Source organism: Nicotiana tabacum, chromosome 7, assembly GCF_000715075.1.
Source record: "Nicotiana tabacum cultivar K326 chromosome 7, ASM71507v2, whole genome shotgun sequence".
NCBI lineage: Eukaryota > Viridiplantae > Streptophyta > Magnoliopsida > Solanales > Solanaceae > Nicotiana > Nicotiana tabacum.
This window is the reverse complement of record NC_134086.1, coordinates 171,479,902-171,499,368: the sequence shown is the minus strand read 5'-3', so window position 1 is coordinate 171,499,368 and position 19,467 is coordinate 171,479,902. Positions and strand designations below refer to the sequence as shown.

Genomic DNA, 19,467 nt, shown 5'->3' with positions numbered 1-19,467 from the left:
AGGTTAAATCTGCCAGGGAATGTTGATGGGGTTTAATACTTAATTAGCTAAAGTGGAACTGAAAATGGAAGGCACATGGGAGGGGTATGTTGATATATCCTAAACAGGCTTTTGAAAGGGGTAAGGTTAAGGCCTATAAAAGAAGGAGAGGATGAGAGAAAAAAAGAACCCGAAAAAAAACCCTGGAGATTAGAAAAAAAAAACACAGACACATACAGAGAGGGAAGCACACTGTGAGGAATTTTTGAAAGAGAGAGCTGAAATACATACAAATAGATACACATAAATATAGAAATAGAAAGAGAGTAAGAAAGAGATAAAACAGATTAGGAAATCGGAAACTTGGTCTTGTTTGGCTGAAGTTCATCTGTTGTCAATGTGTTAGGCAGTGTTGCTTCTTCTAAGTTTCAATCAGGATTATTGTTAGTGTTTGTTGCATCTGGTATATCTCGGAATTGGATTGTCTGGAATTTTGTTTCCACCACACTGTGTGCTGCTCCATTTGGCTGCTTTCTCTTCAACTATAACTCCACTTCTTGCGATAAAATCTGTTCTGCTGGGTTGTTTTGTTTGCTGCTATTCTGTCCTGCTGCTATTGCTAGCTCTGTTTCTTGTTGCTGCTGATTTCCACATCTTCTTCTTCTTCTCCTTTGCATTTTCAGTATTTCCAGGTACACATTTCAAGTCCCATATTGATGTAACTGAAACAGTTTGAAAGCATGAAATGAAAAAGGTTGAAGAAGTTCAAAGTTATTTGTTGTAATATTCATGGTATATTAATGGGCCTATGTAGTTGTTAGTTCCCAATTCAATAGTACGAAAATGTATGTTAACTAATACTCGTCTGAGCTTGGTCCTTCATGTTTTAGTTTGTAGCTATTTGTTATTACGGGGTATGGATACTCCAAACTTATACTATGCTGACTTGTTTTATTTTAGTCTTTTTGCTGGGTCTCGTTAGGCAATACATAAGATCATATTCAAATCCCATTAGTAACAACGCCTAGTAGTTAATTCCCTTAATTCAGCCCCAATAAGTCTAGTTAAATTCAATTCAAGAAACGTTTGGACACAGGTATAATATTGGGTCAATCTCGAATGTAATTTCTTTGTCCAATTAAAGTATGTTTCACAAGTTATGACATCCCTCCACTTTGTAAATAATTAATCAGAAATTGATAATCCGGATTAGGCAAAAGCATATAGTTAAATTAGCATGTTCCTTTTCTTTTAGTTTTAGGGACAAACGTAACAGAAATGTAGTCACTGTAGGATACCCTTCTAAAATAATGAGACGAGCCTCGCCAAATAAAAATGCAAATTGCGGGGCCCTCAGTAGATAACCATAATAAATATTTTAGAATTCAGGCTAGGCCGTTTAGTGAATCTCACGGCCTTCCACCAAATAATAACGCGCTAGACTCTTCAGGCACGGTTTAAGTAAATTATATTCTTAAATTCGGGTGCACATTGATGTGACCCAAATCCAAATCTCAACGGAGTCAAAATGTGTTAACAACTACGGGTGCATTGATTGTGACGTGGTTTGAGATGCATTCTCGCGACGTTGCAATTCTATAAAAATAAATGATAATAATAAAAGCGGTTTTAAATCTAATAAGAAGCACATAAGTCATAACATATATTTAAATCAGATATTTAGCCATTATAACAATTTAAGCGACCGTGCTAGAACCACGGGATTCGAGGGTGCCTAACACCTTCTCTCGGGTCAACAGAATTCCTTACTTAGAATTTCTGGTTCGCAGACTTCATTTGGAAAAGTCGAAAATTTCCTCGATTTGGGATTCAAGATAAACCGGTGACTTGGGACACCAAAAGCCAAACCTTTCCCAAGTGGCGACTCTGAATTAAATAAATAATCCCATTTCGAATATTGTCACTTAAATTGGAAAAACTCCACCCGCGCATCTTACCCTTCGGGGACGGGCGCGCAAAAAGGAGGTGTGACAAGTAGTATACGAGGACAGGTAGTGTTTCAACTTCTGAGCTACCCAAGTTAGGGCGCAATATGTTTTTTCGAGTTGAGTGTACTTGACCTCATATACTGTGAATTTCTTGCTAAGATAGTAAATGGCCTGCTCCTTCCTTCCTGTGTCATCGTGTTGCCCCAGTACACAACCAAATGAATTTTCCAGGACCGTCAGATAAAGAATTAAGGGCTTCCCTGGCTTAGGCAGGACCAACATGGATGGATTAGACAGATACCTTTTGATTTGGTCGAAAGCCTCTTGACACTCTGCCGTCCAACTTACCGCAGCATCCTTTTTCAGCAGCCGAAATATGGGCTCACAAGTTGCTGTGAGTTGAGCGATGAACCTGCTGATGTAATTTAGTCTACCCAACAGACTCATTACCTCTGTTTTGTTCTTTGGCGGTGGCAAATCTCGGATGGATTCGATCTTAGATGGGTCCAGCTCAATACCCCGTCGACTGACGATGAATCCTAACAGCTTTCCTGATGGAACCCCGAATGCGCATTTGGCCGGGTTAAGCTTGATATCATACCTTCGGAGTCTTTGGAAGAATCTCCTTAGGTCTGCTACATGGTCTTCCTGACGCCAAGAATTTATGATCACATCATCTACGTACACCTCAATTTCTTTGTGTATCATGTCGTGAAACACAACAGTCATTGCTCGCATGTACATTGCCCCGGCATTCTTCAGTCCAAATGGCATTACCCGATAGCAGTAAGTTCCCCATGGCGTGATAAATGCTGTCTTTTCCGCATCTTCCTCGTCCATTAGGATCTGATGATAACCCGCATAGCAATCCACAAAGGATCCGATCTCGCGCCCAGCGCAATTATCGATCAAGATATGGATGTTGGGCAATGGAAAATTGTCCTTGGGACTTGCTTTGTTGAGGTTGCGGTAGTCGACGCACACCCTGATTTTCCCATCCTTCTTTGGAACTGGTACCACATTGGCCAACCACTCGGGATATCGACTGACCCGAATGACCTTCGCCTGCAACTGCTTAATCACCTCTTCTTTGATCTTTACACTTATTTCTGTTTTAAATTTCCTTAGCTTTTGCTTGACCGGAGGGTATGCCGGGTCAGTGGGCAATTTGTGAACCACTAAATTGGTGCTTAATCCTGGCATATCATCATATGACCATGCAAAAACATCTTTGAATTCCACGAGGGTTTTGATCAATTCTTCCCTGACATTCGGCTCAATATGGATGTTGATCTTGGTTTCTCGGACATTATCAGCGTCTCCTAGATTCACAGCCTCAGTGTCATTTAGGTTAGGTTTGGGTTTTTCTTCAAATTGACACAGTTCTTGGTTTATCTCTTCGAAGGCTTTATCTTCGTCATATTCAGATTCATCGTCACAAACGACCTCTTGTATCATTAAGTCGGATGCAGATTGATTTATTAGACTAGGTCGAAGATCCGCTGTGCATGCCATGTCATTAGAACCAGTAAAAAGAGAACTGTTCAGAAAGAAAAAGAACAAGACAAAATTAAAATGAGACAAAAGAAGAGAACTTTATTAAACTTGCGGGATAAAAGGGTTCACACTTTTACAAAACAAAAGTAAAATTTGGATTACACCCTGGAATAATTCGAACAAAACAAAACAAACAAAAAACATAAATCAAAGCCTACTACCAAGACTCCCCTCGGACAGGAAGAGGAGTAACCGTCCAATTGTTGGTCTTGGCCTCAGGCCCCACAAATTGTATCTCCGCCCTGCTGGAACTCTCTCCAGCTTCTACCATACTGACATCAGCGAATAGCCTCTCGAAACTCTGATTCAGGTCCCCATCCATACCAATCAATGGTCCTAGAATATTTGGGACTGGCGGCCCCTTGGCACTTGCTCTGACAAAAGACCTTGAGAGACGTGGCACCGGCTTGGGCAGAAACCAAACTCTCTTCTTCATTTTTCGCGCTTGCTTCCTATCTGCCGCGGTTGGTTTGAACCCCAAACCGAAGTTTTCCAAGTTCTTGGGCAGGGAGACAGGTTGGACAATCCCCTGAAGCTCAACTCCCAGGCAATTCTTTCTTCTATCCAAACACTGCATCAACCTGATAGAGTGGGAGAGGTTGATGATCTATACGGTGATCATCACTGTGGAAGGTGACGATTCCAACCTGATAGATCTATGCCCTTTCCCGGATGTCCACTCGATGAGCCTCGCCTAGTAAAATGTATAGATTGCGGGGCCCTCACAAATGTATGTGTTAATTACTTAGAACTCGGGATCGGCCGCTTAGCGAACTTCACGGCCTTCCCCAAAATAACAAGACGCTAGTTGCTTTAGGCGCGCCTTTAATAATTTATTTTCCTTAACTCGGGTGCACATTTATGTGACCTAAATCCAAATCACAACCGAGTCGAGATATGCCAAACAACTACGGGTGCATTGATGTAACGTGGTTCGAGATATGTTTCCACGACGTTGCAATTCTCGTAAAATAATAACAATAAGTAAGAAAGCGGTAAAAAGATAAAATTTTGCACATAAGTTCATATTTGTATAAAATCAGATAATCAAGCCGAATATAACAGTTGAGCGACCGTGCTAGAACCACGGAACTCGGGAATGCCTAACACCTTCTCCCGGGTTAACAGAATTCCTTATCCAGATTTCTGGTGCGCAGACTGTAATATGGAGTCATTCTTTTCCTCGATTCGGGATTAAAATTGGTGACTTGGGACACCCTAAATCTCCCAAGTGGCGACTCTGAAATAAATAAACAAATCCCGTTTCGATTGTCCTTTAATTGGAAAAACTCCCCTGCACCCTCGCGGGGGCGGAAAAAGGAGGTGCGACAGCTCTGGCGACTCTGCTGGGGATTATTTACCCAGAACCACTGGTTCAGGGTTAGAAATTCGAGCTTGGAATAATTATTCTATTTGGCTTTATTTATTATCTGATATCCTTATATGTGATTCATGTGCAAAATGATGTGTGTTACCGCTTTGATATTATTTGACTGTATATATAAACTGCGCCGAAACCCTTCTCTTCTTACCTCCGGGGAGAAGCTCGCTGGTCGAGACTCCCTATTCTGTTAGTGTCATACCCAAGTAGAAAGAGGCTCGGATAAGTTACAAAGCCGGACGACCCCGCGGGTCCCCGGTACGTAGCCCCCTCCTCAACTCGAGTTGTCCGCTCGTGTAAGCCAGGTCTAGAACAAAGCCCAGTTTGAAGCTTAGTAAAACATAACTTCATGCCGGATCCCTAGTAGGAAAGCGCTTATTTGCATCACGTTGCATTTGACTTAGGGGGCTCAACACAGGGGTTGTGCCCGTCTAGGAATAGCAACCTGGAACAAAAAAAAGACCATCATGTGGCATTTTATCTGTTATCGCATTAATTTGCTTCAAATTTGCATGTTGACCGGCAGGTGGTAACGGGAATTTTGAAAAATAAATAAATAAATAAATAAAAATGAAAAAAAGGAATTTCAAAATTTCTCGCTTAAAAGGCAGTGTCCAAATATTTTTGAAAAAACCGTGATAAATTTCTTGCCCGAACTACGTCGGTTTGATTCCCACCGGATGTGGGATACGTAGGCAACCCTTATCGGGTCCAACTTATATATATATATATATATATATATATATATATATATATATATATATATATATATATATATATATATATATATATATATATATATATATATATATATATATATATATATATATATATATATATATATATATATATATATATATATATATATACACATATTATTTCTTTCAAAAAAAATGTTTGGAGTCAAAATAAAAAAAAATTCCTTGTCTAAAATCACCTTAATAAATGTGCAGAATGAGCACAAGTAGGAGTTCATCTGAGGCCATTATAAACAAAGTTCCTCTGGGCTTACGCATGTGGTGGAACGACTTGGGAGGATCAGGGCAAGATACGGTCAAAATATACTTGGGAAATTTGGTTGGATTGCTGGACATCGATCCGCGAGGGGACGTTATCAGGGCTCTAATTTCATTTTGGGACTCGGCCCACAACGTATTTCACTTCTCAGATTTCGAACTCACCCCGACTCTGGAGGAGTTGGCAGGGTACATTGGATGTCCTAACATCCCTATGAAAAAGCAGTATCTCATTGCACCAAGGGCCGTAACCATACACAAGTTCCTGGATATCGTAAAGATCCGCAGAACGGTACATAACCCAGAGTTATCAAAAGGGTTTTGAAGTTTGGCATTTCTGTACGACAGATACGGTCATCTGGGAGGGTTCAACAATCCCGAGAGTAAGATCTGCAGTGGGGAGAGCCGGTTGGAATGGGAGAGGCATAGATGTATTGCTTTTATGATAGCCTTTCTGGGTTTTCTGGTGTTCCCTAAAAGAGACGGAAAAATTAACATACAAATCGCTGGGGTCGTCAATACTTTGATCAGACAAGAAAATAGCACTCTAGCACCAATGATAATTGCGGAAATTTTCCGCGCACTCACTATCTGCAAGACCGGAGGAAGCTTCTTTGAGGGATGCAATATACTACTGCAAATGTGGATGATAGATCATCTATGTCATCGCCCTCAAATTCTGAAATATGGGTCGTCACAAAAGACTTGTATAGAAGAGTTCCCCACTAGGATCGATGGGATCAGTTTGCCGGAAGGGGTCGCCGAATGGGTCACGCTACTGCGCTCTGTTTTAGCAAACCAGATAGAGTGGGCATTCGAGTGGCTACCCCTAGACGAGGTCATACACATGTCAGCTACCGAATCTTATTTGTTGTTGATGGGTCTCCAAAGTATCCAGCCCTACGCACCATGCAGAGTGTTGAGACAGTTGGGACGATACCAAATAATCCCGAAGGAAGAAGATCTCAGTAGCCAGGTGATCGAAATCGGACCTGGTGGGCAGTTCCCTGAAGCATTCGTTCGGAGGATCTGAAATGAATGTCAAACCCTGAAGTTAGATACTTGTGTACAAGATCGGGCCAAGGGCGAAGTGTCGCCAAAATACCTCCCGTGGTACAGAAGAGAGCTTGAACATCAGAGACCAACTAAGAGAGCTCACATCCAAGGCTTTGAGGAATCGTCACAGGCAGAGTGGGGCTGGTTAAAAAGGGAAGAGGGTTACCGGGCTGAAATCGGGAAGCTAAAGCAACAAGTCGAGAGGCTTATATTTGAGAACAACGTGCAAGTCGCCTCGGAGCAGGGCGAAAAGAACAAGCTAGCCCAAGAGAACCAGACACTAAAGGCCCGCCTACGCCAAGCCAGCAAAAGTAACATTGACCGACAGAAACATCGCTCCGACGAAAGGTTGATAGCAAGTTTGAAAAATCAGGTCGTCTAAAGCCAAGAAGAATTAGAACAATCAGAAGTTCGCGTAGCAAGGATGAAGGTCAGATGGGCAAAATGCACAATGGCCCGGAGGCAGCGTCTGCAACAGGTCATAAGGGATTATGAAATGAGCATCGGGATATTAAGGGAAACGAACTCCACTCTACATGATCAGGTCATCAAACAAGCACGAGATGCCCAGGCCAACAGAAGACATTGTTACGATGCAATGGCCTGCATGGAAAGACAAATGGAGTTGTTCCAGGATCGACTTGCCGACAATGCTCAGGCACTGGGATTGAAGAACCGACAAATCAGGCAATTGTTCATTGAAAGGGACAACATTCGAGGAAGGATCGACGAAATTGGGCATTACATCTACATGAAATGCCTAGCATGTGAGCAAATACCTCGGAAGACCCTCCTTGTTTCCATCATGGGCTGCGTCCACCGGATTATGAATGAGTTGAAGAGCTTGCAGAGGGACCTCACACCAAGGGCCGCGGAAAGGCCGAATGATGCCTCGTGGGCCCCTAAGTTGGAAAATTAATCTTTGGTCGAATCCCGTTGGGCCCCGCAATCTATACATTTTACTAGGCTCATCTCATCTCATTTATTTTAAATGGACAAATCCTAAAGCGACTACATCTTTTCTATTAAAATTAGTCTCTAAAATAAAGAAAGAAAATCCTAATTAATTACGAGCTTTTTTTTTATTTAAGAAAGCATGGCATACTAATTGCTATATTAATACAAATATTGATGAACAAGAATTTTACTAAAAAAAAATCGAAATTATAAATAAAATAAAAATTCGACAACTAATATTCAAAAGAATCAAATATAGTTAGATTGAAGCTCGCATTGTTATATATAAAAAAAACTATTGGAATTAATTATTCACAACCATTTGAAACTGGATTTAACCATAATTACTAAAGCTTAATAGAAAGTTTATTAGACTTAAACGTTCTTCTAATTTTGTTTGAACTCAAATCATGCCTTAATACCTAATTCACGAAATTTAGTTCAAATTCATGCCTTAGCTAAGTTTAACTACTTGTTCACGATTAACCTACTGTTGATAATCTTAGAACCTTCATAGCTAGTGAATTAACCCGTTTTGCCAAGCCGATTCATTAAAGACTAACTTATGTTATTTTCTCTTATTCCAATTATTATTCAATAATACATAAAATAGCTTAAATACAATCAATAAAAGGAACAGAAAAAGCGAAATTAAAACTTCAAAATTCGATTCTTCATATGTATTCATGCTTCCACATTTTTAGCTTGCAATAACTAGTATTACATTCGTGTACCTGGTATTGGAAAACAAGAGAAGATGAAGATGAGAAGCAGCAACAGTAGTAACAATGTAGCACAACAACGACAGTCCAGCAACACAGGAATAGACCAGTAACAGTAGAAATAGCAGAAAACCCAGGAGACTATAAACGACTCCAAGTATAGAGAAGAAGTAAAAGGCAGGAAGGTTCTGACTATTTCAGATCTTAAGTGAGGCAATGAAACAGTAACTATTCTTTTTCAACTTCAAAACTCTCCAAAATGAATTCTGCCCCTGTATATTCAGTGTATCCAGAATGTATATCGGGTGTATACTTCTCACTCCGCCCCCTCTTTTTTCTTCTCTCTATCTAGTTTTTCTTCTTTTTTTGAACTCATTCTTCCTAAATTTTCTCTTTTATTTATAGCAAAATTTTCGAAATTTTCAGATTTGTTTTTTATTATTTTTTTATTTTTTAATTAAAAGAAATCCCACTTACAAATTGCTTTTATTTTTTTAGAAAAAGAAATCCCACCTTTATTTACTTTTATTTTTAAAATTTCAACTTTAATTACTTTATCTTATTTAAAATCCCACTTTTTATTTTTTTAAAAGAGAATCTCACTTTATTTAACTTTTCTTTAAAAAACAAACCACTATCTTTTCTTTTTCTTTCAAAAATGCTACTTTCAATTACTTTAAATTTTTTAAATTTTCAGATACCTTTATATTTATTTTTTAATTCCAACCTTCTTTTACTTTTAAATTTTTTAAAAATTCCACAAAACTTTTTATTTTTTTAAATTTTCTACATTCTTTTACTTTTTTTTTTAAAAAGAGAATTTCACCTATTTTTACTTTTATATTTTTTTTATTCAATACTTCCCTTTTTCTTATTTATATTTTTTTAAATCATTCCCGAAATTATTATATATTTTAAAAAAAAATATATATTTTTTCGAAAAAAATAATAATAATAAAATAAAATATTTTCGGATTTTTTATATATAAAAAAAACAAAAAATAAAACTATTAATAGTGATAATTCACCTTTTATTTTTTATTTTTTTGGTTTTGTTTTGTGTTGGACAAAAATGAAGAAGGGGTGTTGGGTTAATGGAGCGGACCGGGTCGACCCGGTTTGAAGTGGACCGGGTCATGGGGAAAGTTGGGCAATTATTTGGGCCTGTGGTTTGAAATTGAAGAAGTGGCCCAATCCGATTTTTCTTTGTATTTTTGTTCTCTTTTCTTCTTTTATTTTTCTAAAACTAAATTATAAAAGTACTTAAATTATTATTAAGAACTAAATTAAGTTATAAAAGCGCAAATTAACTTCCAATAACAATTAACGCACAATTAAGTAATAATTAAGCATAAAATTGTTCATTTGGACATTAAATGCTAAAAATGCAAAAGATGCCTATTTTTGTAATTTTTAATTTTTGTAAACAAATTTAATTACTAACAATTGTAGAATTAAATCCTACATGCAAAATGCGACATATTTTGTATTTTTTATTAATTTAACAAATAAACATGCATAGACAAACATACAAATAGTTACACAAAATATCACAAAAATTGCACACCAAGAAAAATTATTTTATTTTTGAATTTTTTGGGAGTAATTCTCATATAGGGCAAAAATCACGTGCTTACAATACAGTCCTTAACTTATACTTTCAACATCCAAAGTTAAGGACACTTAGTCCTTAACTTCAAGTTTCATGTGCAAAAGTTAAGGACAATCAGTCCTTAACTTTAAATTGTAAGTGCATAGGTTAAGGAAATACAGTCCTTAACATATACTTTCAACATTCAAAGTTAAGGACATTTTGTCCTTAACTTCAAGTTTCATGTGCAAAAGTTAAGGACAATCAGTCCTTAACTTTGAATTCCAACTACAAAATTTAATGTCGTTTCTTCCTTACATTTAATGAACACAGTTAACTGAAAATTGATAATCACAGTAAGCTTATGAATTTCTACGACTATTTTTATGAAATATACCTACATAATCAAATATATTGAATCAACCACAAACACATTTTAAATTTCACACACTAAAATTTATCAAAAACAGAATCACACAAAATATACTACACTGAATCAACATATAATGCTAACTTTTGAAATTTCACACATACTTCACACGGCATTGAACCAACTTACAAATAAAGAAAAACGAAAATGCATAAAAAAAATATATATTACCAGTCGCGATTGAAATAAGGGTTTTCGTCGATTTTGGGATTATACAAGAAATAGAGAAAGGGTAATTGTGTCTTTTCCCCCTTAGTAATGGCTATTTTTGATAAGCATTTTAAATAGTGGATAAAAATTAAATACACCCTTATTTAGTGGCTGCTACACGCCATTTTCACACATATTGCCCCACCACCTACCACCACCTACCACCACATTCCTATATCTCTCCGAAGCACCTCTCAGATTTTCTTCTCAGTCTCATTTGTTACAAAGTGAAGTATCATGGGAGAGGTTGATGAATCATTTTTCCAAGAAACTGAACATAGGCCAAAACTGAGTACAATTGAAGCAGAAAACATACCCTTAATTGATCTCTCTCCAGTTCTAACCTCTGACACCTCCAACACTTCTTTAGCAATTACAAATCTTGTAGCAGAGATTGGTGATGCGTGCAGGAACTGGGGTTTTTTCCAAGTGATAAACCATGGAGTTCCAGCAACATGCCGTGAAAATATTGAGAAAGCATCAAGGGAATTTTTCTTGCAGCCCACTGAGGAGAAGAGGAAAGTGAGCAGAGATGAAGATAGCCCTATGGGTTTTTATGATACAGAGCATACTAAAAATGTTAGGGATTGGAAAGAAGTGTTTGATTTTGTTGTGGAGAATCCAACTATGTTGCCAGCTTCTCATGAACCTGGTGATATGGAACTCAAGGAGCTGGTCAATAAATGGCCTCAATTTCCTACTGGTTTCAGGTTCCTATTAACCTTTTTCTCATTAAATTAATTTGTCTGTTCTTTTACTGAACCATGTTGATGTTGGGTGCTTTGCCTCAGTTTGGTGGCGCTTTAGTGTGGTAAGTGGGAACCATAGTGCTAAGGCATGTCGATGGATTCAATCAATAAAAGGACATCACTAGACGATAAAAATACATATAGTTGTTGGAACATATATTTTAGGATAATAACAGTGGAAAATCTTGTGTTAAATCAATTACAAATAGTATAGTGGAATAATAACAGTGGAAAATCCTGGGTTAAATCAATTACAAATAGTTGCATCAAGAGTGGTTAGAGGTAGTCGTTGGGAATGATCTAGCACAAATACATTTCTGGGCGACTAAGTCGGCCACAAAGGTTTCCGAAAAATTGTTTAATTGGTTTCTGAAGTCAATAGCAGTGTTATCAAAGGCGCACTTAAGCCCTGAAGCGAGGCTCAAAACATGTTGAACGCTTCACCTCGCTTAGCGGGTACTTCAGTGTTGTCATCAAGGCTTTAAGGTATACTTTTCCTTGCCAATGAGCATAATTCTGAAGAGGCGACACCAAACAATTGATATTTCAATTTTATCGTAAATTTTCTTTAATTTCTTTGTCCATATATTTGGTATTCATGCTTATAGATATTAGTCTTGGACCACACATACAAATTTGTAGTTTTTCCCCCTTTGCGCTTTTCTTCATTAAAGCGTGGCGCTTTACACTTAAACCCCCAACAAACCTTGTTTTTGCGCTATTCGCCTTTTATAACACTAGTCAATAGCTGCAGTATTAGTTTTAGAATTGATACATCATACCTTCAGAAAAAACTGAAAGGAAAAGAATGAGGATCACCAGGTAGAGCCAATTAGAGTCTTGTCATTATAATTTGCTGGATGCCCTTGGACTCTATCTTTGCTTAATTACAGAAAAAAAAAGGGCAGTCCGATGCACTAAGCTACCGCTATGCACGGGGTCCGTGGTCTATTATACGCAGCCTTACCATGCATTTCTGCAAGAAGCTGTTTTCACGGCTCGAATCTGTAACCTCATGGTCACATGACAACAATTTTGTTTGATTACAAAAATTATACTATATTCGGGGGAGGCTGCCAATACCTTAGCTTGATTATAAATTTCTACTACTGACCGGGGTGCTTCACTATATGGCCAATGGGTTTGGTCCCTCACTGCCTTTCAACTTTAATCACATGAACAATTGTAGAAAATAATACATTTATACTAAGTACACATCCGTTGTCACAAATGAGTTAGTGGATGCAATAATATTCTCACTTACTTAAAGTTCTGCCTCGGTACAGGGAGGCATGTGAAGAATACGCTCGAGGTATTGAGAAACTCTCCTACAAGTTGCTAGAACTTATTGCCTTAAGCTTAGGCCTATCATCTAAAAGGCTCAACAGCTGCTTTAAAGACCAAACAAGTTCTATGCGATTAAATTATTATCCTGTGTGCCCGATTCATCATCTGGCTTTGGGGGTTGGCCGACACAAGGATTCAGGCGCCCTGACTGTCCTTGCTCAAGATGATGTTGGTGGCCTCGAGGTGAAACGCAAGACAGATGGAGAATGGATACAAGTTAAACCAACTCCAGATGCTTATCTTATCAATGTTGGTGACATAGTTCAGGTATGACTTTTGTATCATGCTGCTTATTTATTGACAGAAAAGCAAAAAACTTCCATTGAGCCAATACCATTTTCTTGGTTGACTGGAAATGAAAAAATTTCACAGGTTTGGAGCAATGACAGATATGAAAGTGTGGAACATAGGGCGGTGGCAAGCTCCAAGAAAGAAAGATTTTCTATTCCTTTTTTCTTCAACCCATCTCACTATGTGATGGTTGAGCCTCTAGAAGAACTTACAAGTGAAGAAAGCCCTGTAAAATACAAGGCTTACAACTGGGGCAAGTTTAACACTACAAGAAACCTTAGTAATTTCAAGAAACTTAATGTTGAGAACATTCAAATATATCATTTTAGAATTCATGACCTGTAATGACAAATATAGTCTATGAGACGTTTTGTACTATATTAAGCTGTCGTTTTCAGCTGGAAAGAAATAAAGTGGTACATCTTTCTCTTGTAAATGGTTTTCTTAATTTACTATCCTTGAGTCATTAATGAGAATTACAAGTTAATGATCTGCGGATCAAACAAGATTCACCTGTGAAAGGTACAATTACCTACTTTCATTATTTGTTAATCTAATGTTATTTTTATCATTTTCTCCATCAGGTTCCGAAATGTAGTATAGTAGTGGGCAGTGGCGGAATCAGTATTTTCATCAAGGGGGTCAAAATATAAAGAAATAAACTCATCAAGAAGTCAAGGGGTGTCAATACATAGTATATATACATATTTTATAAAAAATTACCTAACTACACGGTGTAATTTCCGACAAAGGGGTGTAGGTTGACACCCTTTAACTGCATGTGTCTCCATCACTGGTAGTGAGTGGTAGTGGGAACAGAAACAGTACTAAAATTAGCATCAATAATGCAACAGCATGAAAACGAAATTAAACCAACCTTGCAATAAAAAATTTTTAGCAGGTAAGAAATTATATTTAGGACGCGACCCTTCAAGATATAGACTTCAGTCATTGTTTCAACTATAAAACCTCAGCAACCTCAATCTGTTGTATGACAAAGCCCTTTCCAGTGTCCAAAATCTATTCCACCTCTGAGATTGTGAGCCTCAAAGAAAAACTCAGTACCAAATAATTTCAGCCATGGAAAAAGTTGACTCAGCTTTCATCCAAGATGTTGAACACAGGCCTAAATTCACCATAACTGAAGCAGAGAGCATTCCAGTGATTGATCTCTTAATACTCAACTCTTCAGATTTCTCCACTGAGAAAAATTGCAAGGAATTATCAAGTCTAGTAGCTGAGGTGAAAGATGCATGCAAGAAATGGGGATTCTTCCAAGTGATCAATCATGGGGTGTCAGAGTACAGGGAAAAGATTGAGTTGGGATCAAGAAAGTTCTTTGCTTTGCCTAAAGAGGAAAAGAGAAAAGTGAAGAGAGATGAGCTGAATTCAATGGGATATTATGATACTGAGCTCACCAAAAATGTTAGGGACTGGAAAGAAGTCTTTGATTTTACTGTGGAGAATCCAACTGTTGTACCACTTTCTCATGACCCTGATGACAAGGAGCTCAAGGAGTTGCACAATCAATGGCCTGAGTACCCTCCCGAATTAAGGTACTCCATATTCTATTTTTAAACCCACAATTTAGTAAAGGGAAAATTTCCAAATTTACCTCTCTAATATACAAAATATCTTAATTTAATCCTTGTTATACTAAGAGGTCATCATATCCTCGCAGAGACGATTGAGTTAGTAAATCGTCTAGTATTTGCCATTGACTCTTACAGGGCTCCAACCTGAAGTATTAAACTATAGTCAAAAGAGGGGTAAAGTTGTACCTTTTCCCTAAGTATTTTGACCCCCATAGAATCTACCCAATCTATGCTGGAGCTTTATTAGTGTTAAGGGAAAAAACAAGACGATATGAATGGCCAAAAGGTAGGATGAAGAATAGAATTAAGATATTTCGTATGGTAGAGGGGCAAAATCGGAACATTTCTCTTTAATAAAGCACGAAGCTGAGCAAGGTCAGTCCGGTGCACTAAGCTCCCGCTATGTGCGGGATCCGGGGAAGGGCCGGACCACGAAGGTCTATCGTACGCCTTACCCTGCATTTCTGCAAGAGGATGTTTCCACGGCTCGAACCTGTGGCCTCCTGGTCACATGACAACAACTTTACCAGTTACGACAACTTTACCACAGGCTGAGGAAGATTGATTTAAAAATATCTTTTCAGGGATGTTTGTGAAAAGTATGTTCAAGAAATGCAAAAGTTGTCTTACAAGTTACTAGAACTGATTTCTCTCAGCTTAGACTTGCCAGCAAAAAGGTTGAATGGGTTCTTTAAAAACCAAACTAGTTTCGCGAGGCTGAATCATTATCCTCCTTGCCCTATCCCTCATTTGGCTTTAGGAGTGGGTAGGCACAAAGATGCTGGTGCACTCACCATTCTTGCTCAAGATGATATTGGAGGGCTTGAAGTAAAGAGGAAAACTGATGGTGAATGGATTAGAGTTAAACCTACTCTTGATGCTTACATTATAAATGTTGGTGACGCTATCCAGGTATTCTTATCAAGGAATTCAGTAGAAGAACAGATAAATTGTATTATTGATATATAATTGGTGTATGATCACAATGCTTGTTCAGGTTTGGAGCAACAATGAATATGAGAGCGTGGAACACCGGGTGGTGGTGAACTCTGAGAAGGAAAGGTTTTCAATTCCATTCTTCCTCAATCCATCACACTATACTTGGATAGGACCCTTGGAGGAGCTCGTCAATGAGAAGAACCCTGCAAAATATAAGGCCTATAACTGGGGAATGCTTTTCGCTCATCGGAAGAACAGCAATTTCAAGAAACGTGATGATGAAAACCTTGAAATTCACCATTTCAAGGCTTGAAAGTTGAAACAAATCAATATTGTGTTTACCCATAGTATGGCTTCTTCAAGTAAACGTTTTCATGTGATATAAATAACAAACTAATGCAAAGAGCCATTTTATTTTCTAAGATTGGGGTAGCTAATAGATTAACTGTTTTTCATCTGTCTAGCTATGTGTTATGAAAGCACTGATTTCCTATAAGAGTACTACCAGCTATTACTGATACTAGAAAAAAATGAGAGAAAGAAAGGATTGGAGTAAAAGACATTGTAATTATTTTCATGTTATCATATTTCCAAAGGTTGATGTGTATATATCATGTACAAATGCACTTCTGCAGCTCCAACTTATCTTCGGCTTAACGAAGTGTATGAGAGAGAAGAATTGAAGCAAAACACATTAATTGTAGTCATTTTCATCACATTTTTAAGCTTAATGTCACGTCCTTAGTCGTTAACTAAGTACACGTACGGCACTTGACAACTCGTTCACGATCTTGCACAACTTGCTCACTTTCTTACTATGCCAAGTTAGCCTTACTACACTCAAGATCGCTAAGAGAATGGTAGAAAGAACACAAGAGAATTGTTAAAGGAAGCTTTGTATTAGAGAGAACTTGAATTGTTTTCTTGGTGAATTACAAATGAATGACTCTCTTTATATACTAGTCTCCTAGGAGCTAGTATGTAAATATTAATTGTTATACAAGTCCTTAATATTTACGAGATAAGGAACTTATCTAGAACTCTCTTCAAACCTAGAAGATTCCAAGGACTTTTATAGCAAATCCATAAGGATCTAGGGTCTCCCTAAGGAAATGTCTATGCTTCTTTAGAATTTTCTAACAAATGCTAGCCTTCCTCCTATGTAAACTTCCACGTGGCATTAGTATATGCCAGATGGCGCCTATATGGCATGATAACATGACGGGTCATCACATTAATATGCATATATCATGTTTTTACACATTTGGGCAGCCTCAACATAACTTTGACTTAGAGAGATGTCAAAGGAATAACACCCACTTAAAATGTTAGGTACAAATAATTGATTTTTGAACCTAGTAAATAAAATGAGTTGGGGTAGAATACCGAACTAGAATCCAAAAATTTCCAAATTTGGGCCTGCCTCTGATTATAAAATCAAATGCCTCAAATAATAGCCGACGTGGGGTTGCTTCTGCATGGAAGTAAGTTAGCATAAACCAAACTCCTCAAACTATAAAGTTGCCTTGTAATGCATGGTTTACATTATGTACTCATTCTTCAAAAGAAGGAAAAAGATATGGAGAAAAAGAAGTTTCTAGCAAGTCTAGTAGTTCTAACACTTCTGTTGCCATATGCAAATGCAATCTTGTTAGGGCCTAAAGGTAAGAAGCACTTTGTGCTAGTTCATACGGCATGCCATGGAGCCTGGTCTTGGTACAAGATTGTGGCATTGCTGAGATCTTCAGGGAATAAAGTCACAGCTATTGACTTGGGTGCTTCAGGGATCAACCCAAAGCAGGTCCTCCAAGTCCCACATTTATCCGATTACTTTAGTCCGCTAATGGAGTTCATGGCTTCTCTCCTGCAGATGAAAAAGTGGTTCTTGTAGGCCATAGCCTTGGTGGATTTGCCATATCTAAAGCAATGGAAAATTTTCCAGAAAAGATTTCAGGTGCTGTATTTATCACTGCTCTAATGCCTGGTCCAACTCTCAATGCAACCGCCATTTTTACTCAGGTACCAATTTGCCATATTCCCAACTTTATCCATGAGATGATCTGTTATGTTTGCTTACAATTTATACATGTCTGAATCTGAATATACTTCGTTACAGACATTCAGTGGAGTAGTATCTGCACTTGATAATCGTGTTACATACGATAATGGACCTAGCAATCCTCCAACCACCCTTATCCTAGGTCCAAAGTACTTGGCAAATATTGTTTACCAGCTGAGCCCAATTCAGGTAAGCGAATCATAATACAAATATGTAATATAAATAGCCAATAAGTTCCACAATTCTGGAAATGAGAACGGCCCTAAAGTGACTTGTTTCGCCAAAAAGTATTAGTAGGCATCACTTACTCGAAGATTTTAATAGGTTATCCAATTTACAGATCTACTCAAGTACTTAATCGCAACATCAACATGGAACTGATTTAAATTGTTTTTCCCCTTCTTGGTGTAAGGATTTGGCGCTGGCTACTACATTAGTAAGGCCAGTATACTTATACCGTGAGGAAGACATATCAAAAGAGATGATTTTTTCAAGCAAAAAGTATGGTTCAGTTAGGCGAGTGTTCATTGTTGCTGCTGAAGATAAACTTCTCAAGAAGGAATTTCAAAAATGGATGATTGAAAAGAATCCACCAGATGAAGTGGAAGAGATCCAGGGCTCTGATCACATGACCATGATGTCGAAGCCCCTTCAACTTTTTACTGCTCTTCAGCAGATCGCCGCCAAGTGACAACCTATCTTGATTAGCTTAACACAGCTTGTCATTACTCATTAGATATCCAAGAATAATACTTAATTGACATAATGCACAAATCAGTGTTATAGTTAGTAGCTGTTAATTAAGAAGAATAAAGGGGGCAGATGTAAGGCTGAGAATAGAAGTACTTCAATTAAACCATACATAGCTCCAGAGGCGGATCTAGGATTTAAAGGTGGCCGGTGCCAAAATTTCCTTTAATGTACACCCTATAATAAGTACTATAATATATAGTTTGTTCGGAACGTTTGTCTAGTTCATTTTTTTAGTTTATTTGGGCAATTTAATAAGCACTTTATTTGCAAATATAAAAATTACATCAATTTTTCAGACCCTACTTATGGAATTTCATTGAATATATATGTTACTATTGTCGTATGAAAATTACATCTCACACATTAAGAAGCAAATATAATTAACATTTTAAAGAAGGAATCACACTTTTATTATTAATAATACAAGTAAAATCAATATTTTCACGAAGGAACTACATTTTTTTGTATGCTAAAAATAAATTTGCACAAGTAAAATAAAATCTTTAATAAGGGAACTCCACCGATCAGAATAAGAAAAAGAAAACATCTTCAATAGATAAATTATACTCCATAAGTAAATACGGAATTAGATAAACTACAAGATCTCAAAACTTAAAATCATAAATCCAATGCTTGCAAAATATTCATCATAATTTATTACTAAAGAGATTTAAATTATATTTAACAATCACAGAATAACACAAATTTTTATGTTATAATAAAAAAAGAAATATAAATTAATTTTGATCTCAATCTAAATATCAAGACCCAAGTTTTTTGATTTTGAAATAAGAAAACTAAAAGATATGAGATTAAGAGAAATGCTTATATTATGAAATTTTTAAATTTTGGAGGCTCTTTTTTTAGTGTTCTTGCTAAATATCAC

General features: G+C 37.3%; 2 protein-coding genes and 1 pseudogene across 2 annotated transcripts; all 3 read left to right on the top strand.

Annotated features, from left to right (window-relative positions):
• The first annotated feature begins 10,982 nt into the window (after positions 1–10,982).
• Positions 10,983–13,738, top strand: LOC107790046 (protein LATERAL BRANCHING OXIDOREDUCTASE 1). Its single transcript, XM_016611944.2, has 3 exons — positions 10,983–11,558; positions 12,884–13,211; positions 13,317–13,738. Exons 1-3 carry the CDS (start codon positions 11,086–11,088, stop codon positions 13,578–13,580), a joined length of 1,065 nt encoding a protein of 354 aa, XP_016467430.1. The 5' UTR covers positions 10,983–11,085; the 3' UTR covers positions 13,581–13,738.
• A 370-nt stretch (positions 13,739–14,108) lies between these two features.
• Positions 14,109–16,376, top strand: LOC107790047 (jasmonate-induced oxygenase 2-like). Its single transcript, XM_016611945.2, has 3 exons — positions 14,109–14,791; positions 15,415–15,742; positions 15,828–16,376. Exons 1-3 carry the CDS (start codon positions 14,316–14,318, stop codon positions 16,080–16,082), a joined length of 1,059 nt encoding a protein of 352 aa, XP_016467431.1. The 5' UTR covers positions 14,109–14,315; the 3' UTR covers positions 16,083–16,376.
• Positions 16,377–17,085: 709 nt separating this feature from the next.
• On the top strand, positions 17,086–18,599 carry LOC107790045 (methyl jasmonate esterase 1-like; annotated as a pseudogene).
• Positions 18,600–19,467: the final 868 nt, after the last annotated feature.